Here is a 10,650-nt window from a genome sequence, read left to right as displayed (position 1 = left end):
CATTACACACTGAATTTTGAAAAAGACTGTACATTACTTACTGTAAATTCGATATTTTCAAAATTCAACAGTTATACTAATGAGTAGCATACGGCATATTCCAAAGTTCAGTGGTCAAAACTCAACATTTTAAATTTCAGTGAGCAATTTAAGATATGGACCTAAGTTCAGTGAGAAATTGAAGACATTGACCTGAGTTCAGTGATCAAAACTCGATATTTTAAATTTCAGTGATCAATCAAAGATATAGATCAAAGTTCAATCATCATTGGAACAATTAACTCGCCCCAAGAGTAATTAAATGGAAGGACTACAAATCAGCCAGCTATTCATAACCGTGGTGTTTTTATACTACTGCTAATATTTTTCATTCTATGCAGGGTGAGAAAAATGCGGGCTATCGCGGGCTGCGGCAGATTTCTACTCCCAAAATTTCGAAGCAAAAGTTATCCATTAATCCGATTAATTAGTGAAAGAAATATCACTACTTCTCCTTCTTCTTCTTCATCACATGGCCCTCTTCTACAGAAACTTCTGAAAGAGCCAATTTCAAGAATTAAAGCGACCCTAGAATCTGAATTCAACTCAAGATCCGAATTTCCATGGGCTTCCCTCCTTAGTTTGCTCAATAACTCATCTTCCCAGAAGGCCAATATGGTAGTTTTTTCTTCTGTACGTGCGATTACATGGAAGATGCTAATCGTGGAAGTGTCAAATTTGATACTTTCTTATGTGTTTGATAAAATGATTGTTTCATTTAGCTAGGCTAAGTGACTTTCGATGGCGAGTAGATACAGTTTTGTACAAAGTCCAGTGTTATAGTCTATTTAATGAATTCTAAGATGCCATATTGATTCTTCGCTGCTCAACATATTGCCAATTAACCTGTGGATGGGATCTCATGTTCTTTATGTCTGGGTGGTGGTAATATTTTTGAATTTTGTTAAGAAAGCTATAAGCAGCATTTGAGTTCTAAATTTGGAAATTTTGCTTACCTTAGCGTATGGGTTTCAGAAATTATAGTGCTTAATAGGGTCATGGAGTTATTTTCTGATTTTAAATTCAATGAGCTTTGTAGACTCAAGTTGATAAAAGGTTGGATGGCAGGCTCATTTTTTAGACTTGAGGAATGGATAGTGGATAGTTAGGCTTTTCTAAAGGGTTTATGGGAACCAGTCTAGGTGGCAACTGCATAATATTAAACAATAGATTCGGTCAAATGAACCTATCAAGTGTAATCGCCTAAACTGGTGCTCTTAGCATTATTTTTATGGGATAGGTCCAGGGCTTATTAGTGCCAGAGAGCTTCTTTTTTGTCAGTAATTTTGTCACGATTCATAAAGGATTAACTGGGGATTTGAAAAATACGGATATATCCTTCACTGTAGTTATCTGTGGGTGGGCACAGATATATTCCAGGGTGAAGGAAGGTTGGGTAAGTGTAGACTTTCTTGTGATAGTAATTTTGAATGAGCAAGTACAAGAAGACAACGAACTAAAGAGGGGATGGCATGGAGACAGAGAAGTTGTCTCATTTTTATGCTTACCTTGTTTAACATAAGATGGTAGTGCTGCCAGTGATGCACTATTTTCTAAAGAGCAAGCTATTTGGTTAACTAAGCAACGTGAAATAGTGGCAGAATCCTCCAAGGTGGGTTTCATCTGCTCGTGCATAGTTTTCTGAAGAATGTAAAGATTATAGTTAAACTTTTATCAATCCATGAATATGTTTTCATACTTTGTTCAGTTAAGTTGTTCTCGTATGTGCTCATGAATCTTAAGTGAATTTGTAGTGATGCATGTTAATTGTTTGTTATGTGTAGGTTGTAGAGTGGAGATTGGAGAAATTGACTGAACAAAGTGAGGAAAATCATGATTGTTACTTGGAACTGATTTCTTTATGTGGTAGTATTCGAAATCTTCCAATGGCGTTGCAGATATTTACTACAATGGAGACTCGGGGCCTTAAACCGACTCCTTCAGTCTTTAATGCCCTTATATCCACATGTTTATCTTCAGGTAATTTACTTACGGCGTTAAGCTTATTTGAAATAATGGAGAACTCAGAGGGCTATAAACCTGATTCTGATACTTATCATGCTTTCATATCTTGGTATGCAAACTCGGGGAACAAGAAGGCAACTGAAGCTTGGTACTCGTCCAAAAGGGCATCTGGGTTTTCCCCAGATCTTCGTACATATGATTTTCTCATATTGAGTTGTACCAAGTCACGGAATTTTAGTGATGCTGAAAGATATTATGAAGAAATGATGTTAGCGGGATTAATGCCTAATGTGTCTATACTGCAGAATATGCTCCTGTTGTACTGCGAGCAGAGAAATTCCAGTAAAGTGAAAGAGCTTTTGCAAATTATAATCGAAGGGGGTTGTAGGATTAATAAACTGATTGCGAAAGAGGTTGTGGAATTTTTTAACGATTTTGGAACGGTGGAAGATATGGAGGAGTTACTAGTAACTTACCCAAAATCCGAGCAAGTTTTGGAAATTCATTCGATGGTACATAGCTCCTTTATAAGAATGTACGCTAAGGCAGACAGACTGGATGATGTAGAGTATTCAGTCGGGAGGATGTTAAAAGATGGGATATCGTTTGACTCCCCAGATGATGTTGAAAAGGTAATATGTTGTTATTTCAGAAAGGGAGCTCATGATAGGCTAGACGTGTTTTTGGAATGTATAAAAGGTTATTACAAGTTTACAAGATCAATTTACGATTTGTTGGTTGCTGGTTATCGAAGGGCAGGATTATCGGAGAAATTAAATTCAGTGGTGGATGAGATGAAGCAGGCTGGTTTCGCTTAGTTTCTAGAACTATAGTATAAATAGATCACCTCATCCTGGTCACCTCGAATTAAGGAGGAAACCCCCATTCCAAAGTTACGAGCCTATTTTGTCAAGTCATTAGAGACGCATTGTTTGGAGTTGAACAAGAAGGCTCAGGCTCTTTGAGAGATCAAGAATTTGATCCCTGCCCGAGCAAAATGAAGAGTGCTCATCAAAATTGTTGTTCTTGTAGGCTCAACTTACCTATTTAATGATCAGCTTAAAACGTGGCTTATCTTTGTAGAGGGTAGTTTGCAAATGCTGGGTTGCAGGCTCAGAATGATTTATTTTGCTTTAGTTTCTTTCTGGTTGCGATTCTTATCAGCTCTTGCTTAGTTGCAAGGATTCTCGTCGACAAAATTCTTATTCCATGGTGTTCCCATCCAAACACGAGGTATTAGTTGATGACTAGGCCTGGGCGCAGGTCGGTTCGATTCTGTTTTCTTTAGAACCGAACCGAATCGAACCAAAATTTTTGGGTATCTAGTAAATGGAATCATCGGGTCCAAATATTATTATGGAACCATTCGGGTTCAATTCGGTTAGGTTCGGTTCGATTCCGTACTATAATTAATTTTTTTAACATTGATAACCACACTAAATAAATACAACTAATAACACATTCAATCGTAGTTTTACAAATTAACGTAGTCCAATTTAATAATATGTAAAGAACAAGTTGCCCAACAAGATTAATTTACCAATGCTTACAAATACCAAAGAGTAGATACTAATACTAAAACTTCAACTATCCATTAACTATTCGGTCAGTGGTCATAGCTTCGGTCGGAGGTGACAGCTTAGGTCGGCAATTCTATAGGTTTTGGAATGCCAGCGAGAGTGAGTGCGAGACACCGACTCAGATGTTATGCACTTATGTGTAATGTAGATGTTTAGAATTATTTAGTGGGTTGGATCATATTGGGATAAGAAATGAAACAATAAAATAGGTAATTGGGCTAAAAATTAAAAAAACTAGAATCGGAACAAATTATTGGGCCAAAAATTTGGATTTAGAAATTGTTAATTTATTAATTTGTTTAGAAAAAATTAAAATTAAAATAATTTGATTTATTCAACATAGCAAAAAATTAGGAAGATTCCGTTCTTATTCGATTTTTCGGTTCTTGGTCTAAAATCAAGAATTGAACCGTACCCATCGGTTCTCAATTCGAGTACTCGTTTGGGTATCTAATTTGACAAGAACAGTCGGGTTCGGCTTGGGTCGGATCGGGAGATTTGCCCAACCTGCTGATGTCTTTCCTATTTACATATAAACCTGCTAAGGGTAGTTATAGCTTAGTTGGGATTTTAATCTGTACTATACATTTATTTCTGTTAAACAACCATTTCACATGGACATTGTATACGAAAAACCCAATATGTGTAAACAACATGATCGATATTCACGAAAGAAGAGTTCGGCTGTGTGATTATTGGAAAAGTGAAAAAGGCAGAAGCACTTTCAGAATCGGCTTAAGGGAAACAAGATGTTATTATAAAGTCTCAACTCTAGAACTAGGGGTACATTGATTTATCAGATTATTCTACTTCCGTGGTCAAGTCTCTCGTGAAGACTAGGCTAAAATATCAAAAAGAATAATGGAAAAATAATCTATAAAGTAGTAAAAAGGCAACTGAAATCAATCATACTCATGGACATTTCATGGTTAGGCTCTTGTTAGGAAGATCAGTACAAACTAAAGAACAGTCGCTGTCACAACCAACAAAAGAAAGCAGCTATCCAACAAACAGAAAAGGTTCACAAAGAGAAGCTGATACCTGACTGGGAGAAAACCTCTCTTCACATCTCTCTTCACCTGAGCAGCACTGTTCCCAGTCGGTTTGACTGCCCTTACTATGGGGGAATAAGTTCAAGATTTTAATGAACAAGATGTACTATTTATCAACAATATCTTCCGTTTCGAAATTTTTCTTGGATTTACTAGTCTAAGCATGAAACAATATACCTTAATATTATTGATCATTCTTTGATTCAAACAATAACTGCATGACAATTTGTGTTTCAATAGCCTTACAGTTGTTCGAGTAGAAGTTCCACTTGCAGCTTTTCTCACACATTTAGAAGTATGTAAATGGCAACAAAGATAGACATGGGTGGAGTGGCAAATTGAGTACAGATTAATGGCCCAAAAATTACTTGACCTATTACACTTGGATGCAACAGAGTCACCGTAAATTTAGCATAGACAAGTAAATGTCAATATCACCGAGTATAAACATTCATTTAAGAAAGTTCAAATATCGTGTAACCATTTGACCATGTACTGAGTGTACTCGGAGAGTTACTCTCTCTGAATATTAAAGAATGGTAAATAGCACCAAACGACCCTACCTTTCATTTTTTGATATTTTTACCGTATTTCCACATTTCAATGCACTATTCTTTCCATTCATTTTTTCAATAAAAAGATTATTTTACCCCTTATTCAAATAAAACAAAAAGAAAAGAATAGAAAAATAAAGATCTAATTGCAACTATAATCCCAAAATTTTAAAAAATTATAAATCAGTCACAAATATATACTTAAACTTCAGCTATCGACTTCCTCTATAACTCCTTCGCCGCCACCACCACTCCTCCACTCAACCTCACTGAGGACGCCCTCCTTGAACTGCCATTTAATACGCCTAATCAATGATTCAAACAAGGACCAAGTTAATGTGAGTTTTTGCACAACGAATATTAGCATGCTTTTCCTTTGATGCCTCATTTTCTTCTATCGTCCACCATGTCTCCTTGATTCTCTCCAATTTACATCCCCAAATTTCAGTTGTTTCAAAATTCTCGGAACCCGAAGCGTTAAAAAAATATTCGTTTCCTTCTTTGGCTTAACCCCTTTGACGCTAGCCAAAGAATTTTATAAATCCAATATTTTTTTAAATATATATAAAAATATAATTGAAGGTAGTTATCTATATAAACTTAGGCAAATGTAGCAAAATTTGATTTTGTAAAAGATTTGAAGACAATTCGACAATTACAGATTTAACAACAGCGGAAGAAAAATATATTTGGCCTAGCAAATGTCCATTAAAATTTATGAAATTTTTACAAGGACTAAAGCATTCATATATGTACCACATATAAAAATTTGGGGTTTCGATGATAACGTTTGAAGCATGAAAATATTACTCGGATATGCTGGACAGAAATCTCGGATTCGACACGACACAGTTTACTAAAACGGGCATAACTTTTCCTTTAGAAAATATTTTTGAGAAATTCCAAAGGCCAATATTAGAAGGCTCACAGACCTTTCAAACCCCACTGATTTCACTTAAAAAACATGCACCGTAGCCCAAGTTATACCATTTTCAAATAGGAGGACAAAATCTGAAATTTAACCCCGCATAAATTTAAACTTCATACATATTCAATGCAACACCTCTAATTTCTAGTTAACATGCATCGTCCATGAAACTAAAAAAAATAAACATTAAAACATTTCTAAAAAGTGTCATCTAAGTATCCATAAAATGTTTACATAAATGGAAATATTTACTAGGAATTTGAAGCATTAGAGATCGCCGAACACTTGCCATTATGCCAACCACTGTCATGCCTCGATCTTAACCTGTAAAATTATTTGTAGGGATAAGTGCTATAAATAATACTCAGTAGGAAGCACTTAAGTAAATGGTAAAAATATATATTTTCAGAAATGCAAACTTTATTTGATTGTGTCACCGTCAATTTCCAGCGAATTGGTGATCAGTCAAGTCCACTTACTTGTAGGTTTTGATAACCCCATTTCATTTATCATAATCATTTCTTCATATAAACCACCAAATGGTGATTCCATTTCTTGTGTAAACCACCAAACAGTGATTCCATCATGAGTAACACAATAGTAAGTTTAATGCAAACGAAAACATATAAGTATTTCATCACTTATAAAAGCGCCGAAACACCCCTACCTTAATGTTTGAAATTTGAATACCGTTTTGCGTTCAATAAGAAGTAAAAATGCAGCGTACTTCCTTGCCTTTTCTTCAAATAAAATTTTTCAGATATAAGATGCTCTATGTCTAGGGAAGAAGGGTAAAATAATTTTATGCGGTTAAAGGAGGTGAAATTTGGCTTTCACAATACAATATGGCTTGTAAAACTAAAAAGGGACATGTTTCTGTAATTTTTTTTCTCATGGTGTGGCCGTGTAGAATTTAAAATGGGAGTTACAAATTTTCAATTGCAATGGTGGTGGGAGTTGTATTTAAAATTGGAGGTTACACTTGAGGAAGTGGGGGTGGTTTAAATTTTAAAAAGTTTACTTCCAAATGGAAATGGATAGGGATGTGTAAGTTATCATCCCAAAAATCAAATGACAGTTTTTTTTTTTTTTTAATGGCTAATCAAAAATGGGGTTTAAATAATAAGGTAAGTTTGGATGGTTAATGCACTGTACAATATGTTTTCTAATCTAAGATTTAATAGATATACAATAAAATGTGTGTCGTCAAAACAAAGTAACAAATAAAATTTGTCGTCTAAAGAGATTTCGACACCTTAGAAAATTTTTTAAAAACAAGTACGCGAAACTTTACTATCATGACCAAAACTTTAATTTGAACTCTTAAGGAAGTGGCATAGCGACGTAATAATATAACCCAAATTATATTTGAGTTCTATAATTTTATTTTAGAACGAAACAAAATATTTTTTTTTTCCGATCGCTACAAAAAAAAAAATGCTTCATCCTCTGTTTTGTTTGGTATTCGAAGAAGTGTTTGAGATTCTGTTGCTTCTTTTTTGAATGCCTTTACAGAAGCCACTTCTCCTTTTGATGGACATGGGTAAACACGGCTGAGGCCCGATGGTCATCTCTACCACTGGAGGGACTCTCTTTGTGATTCTAGAGTCCATTTTGTAGAGTATAATAAACACTCAGATGCTATCAACGAATGGGACCCCACTTAATCCTACGGATCAACTTATCTTGGCCTACCATCTTCTTGAAGCATAACTTTTAGGTAAAAAGAAATTTCCTAATTTTTCTAGAACATAAAAGTCAAAAAAAAAAAAAAAATTAAAAAAAATTGATCAATTGGGATTTTCTTGATTGATTATTGATTAAAAAATTACATACAAGTAAGTTTAAATGCATGACTGAGAGAGAACTAATTGGAATCATTGGTGAGGCAGATAAATGGTGGTTCAAGGCGGGTGTCATTAGTGAGGTTGATTGGAGGAGTGTCGACGGTGGCGAAGGAGTTGTAGATAAAGTCGATAGCTAAAGTTTAAGTATATATTTGCAATGGATTTGTAATTTTTCAAAAATTCGGGATTATAGTTACAAATAGCTCTTTATTTTTTTATCCCTCTCCTTTTGTTTTATTTGAACGGGGGTAAATTTGTCTTTTTATTGATAAAATGGATGAAAAAAGACCTTTTGAGCAATGAAATGTGGAAATTGAGGTAATTCCGTTAATTAAATACAAAAATACCTTTTTCTTTCCATAAACAAGGGTAAAATTGTCCTCACCCACTTCACCCCTTTTTCCCGCCATCAACTTAGTCCATAAGTAACAGTAGCAGCAACATGAATCTGAAAATACTTTAAATGATTAAGTTAAATAAAGAAAAAATATCGTAAACACATTATATTTCACAATTCCACAACTACTGTTGCTGTCATCTTGTGTCACTGGAAAAATTTAGAAAGACATATTAAATGGGTAGTCAATTTATAATGATTCAATTTAAAATGAGTCATTCATCTTCTCCATTGAGCCAAAAAGAGCCATTCACCATTTTGGCTTATTATAAATTGACTACCCATTTAATACGTCTTTCTAAAATTTTTCAGTGACACAAGATGACAGCAACAGTAGTTGTGGAATTGTAAAATATAATGTGTTCACGATATTTTTTCTTTATTGAACTTAATCATTTAAAGTATTTTCAGATTCATTTTACTGCTACTGTTACTTATGGACTAAGTTGATGGCAGGAAAAAAGGGGTGAAGTGGGTGAGGACAATTTTACCCTTGTTTATGGAAAGAAAAAGGTATTTTTGTATTTAATTAACGGAAAAACTGACGGAATATGGACGGAAGGACGTCCAGCGCAAAAGTTGAAATGAGGGCAAAAATGCAAAAAAATGAAAGGTAGGGACGTTTTCCACAATAGACTTGAAAGGTAGGGACGTTTTGTGTCAATTACCCTTTAATTAACGGAAAAACTGACGGAATATGGACGGAAGGACGTCCAGTGCAAAGAAAGGTTGAAATGAGGGCAAAAATGTCAAAAAATGAAAGGTAGGGACGTTTTCCACAATAGACTTGAAAGGTAAGGACGTTTTGTGCCAATTACCCTTTTTTTAAAATTTTTGTATGAAAACTGACCTGCAAAATAATTTATTTGAAAGGAAGTTTTGATTCTTTTAAATGTCGTGTTTGATTTTATTGTGTTTATCATTTATGTTGGTATTGCTCAAGTCTACTCTAAATGTTATTTGGTTATTTCTTGCAAGTTGATTACTGAATTCCTTCACTTTGCAATATTTGATAATCTGGGATATTTTTAATTCTACCTCATCAATCAAGTTCTAACATTTTAATTGGTTATAATTATGTCCACTAAAAAATTTGAATCTGGATATTCTAAAAGAAAACATAATAAAAAGGTTGAACAATTGATTAAATCTCAAGAGGGAGCCCTTAATAAAAAATTTAGTGGCAGTACAGAAACATAATGAAGGTGTGGTTACTGAAGGAGAGTCCAATAATAACGATATTAGTGGTAATACAATTGAAAAACATCATTGCTTGGTGAATGAAGAGGTATCAATCGGGGATGATGTTATGGATGAAAGAAACATTAATGAAAAGGATAGTCTGGATAGTAAACCATTTTCCCTTGACATTAGTGATCCAGCCAATTGGAAAAATATGAATCAGAATTTAAGAGACTTAATTGTAATGAAAGGTTTAGTACGAGACAATGATGTAATTTTTCCAAAAGATGCAGCTAATCGACACTTCTCCTCTGTTCATTACATTCGACAATTACCCAATGGAGAGAAGCATAATAGAAAGTGGTTGATATTTTCAAAAAGTCTGAATAAAATATTTTACTTTTATTGTAAGCTATTCAAGAATGATGGCATCAGAACTCAATTGGCACATGATGGTACGAATGATTGGAAAAATATTGGTGAAAAACTGAAAATGTATGAAGCGAGTAATGACCATATCATGAACCTGAGTAGATGGATCGAAATGAAAATAAGATTTGAAAAGAATCGAACAATTGATAAAAGCGCGCTGGAATAAATCAATAGAGATAGAGAATATTGGAGACAAGTATTATTGAGCATAATATGTGTGTTTAGAACTTTTCCAAAAAATAATTTTGCGTTTCGTGGAGATAATGAGAAGATATATCAAGAAAATAATGGTATCTTCTTAAACCTAATTCAAATGATTGTTGAGTTGGATCCTGTCATGCAAGAACATATTTGTTGAATTCAAAATAAAGAGATTCATTATCATTATCTTGGACACAAAATTCAGAATGAGTTGATATTTATACTAGGGGGTGAAATCAAGAATATAATCATCAAGAAACTCAAAGAATCCAAGTACTTTTCTGTGATACTTGATTGCACTCCAAATTTGAGTCACAAAGAACATATGTCTATATTATTGAGGTGTGTTGATATTTCAGCAAGTCCAGTGAAGGTAGAAGAACTCTTTTTATGATTTTTATTGGTGGATGATACATCTGGACAGGAACCTTTTGATGAACTAGTGAATTCGTTGAATAATCTAGAACTTGATA

The 10,650-nt window shown here is 34.1% G+C and overlaps 1 protein-coding gene across 2 annotated transcripts; it reads left to right on the top strand.

Moving 5' to 3' along the window:
- The first annotated feature begins 348 nt into the window (after positions 1-348).
- LOC111375885 (pentatricopeptide repeat-containing protein At2g30780-like) lies at positions 349-4,910 on the top strand. 2 transcript variants are annotated; one of them, XM_022998797.1, is made up of 3 exons: positions 349-672; positions 1,824-3,237; positions 4,518-4,910. In XM_022998797.1, exons 1-2 carry the CDS (start codon positions 391-393, stop codon positions 2,820-2,822), a joined length of 1,281 nt encoding a protein of 426 aa, XP_022854565.1. In that variant the 5' UTR covers positions 349-390; the 3' UTR covers positions 2,823-3,237; positions 4,518-4,910. The 2 variants fall into 2 exon arrangements, with proteins under 2 accessions (XP_022854565.1, XP_022854566.1); XM_022998798.1 differs by lacking the exon at positions 4,518-4,910 and having other exon boundaries at positions 349-657; positions 1,824-3,149.
- Positions 4,911-10,650: the final 5,740 nt, after the last annotated feature.

The sequence above is a fragment of the Olea europaea genome, unplaced genomic scaffold (assembly GCF_002742605.1).
Source record: "Olea europaea var. sylvestris unplaced genomic scaffold, O_europaea_v1 scaffold1429, whole genome shotgun sequence".
Classification (NCBI taxonomy): Eukaryota; Viridiplantae; Streptophyta; class Magnoliopsida; order Lamiales; family Oleaceae; genus Olea; species Olea europaea.
This window is presented reverse-complemented; position numbering and strand designations above follow the sequence as displayed.

Coding starts and splice junctions, on each gene's coding strand:
- LOC111375885 (XM_022998797.1), top strand. CDS start 391: ATGCGGGCTATCGCGGGCTGCGGCAGATTTCTACTCCCAAAATTTCGA. Junction 673..1,823: donor ATATGGTAGTTTTTTCTTCT/GTACGTGCGATT, acceptor TGTTATGTGTAG/GTTGTAGAGTGGAGATTGGA.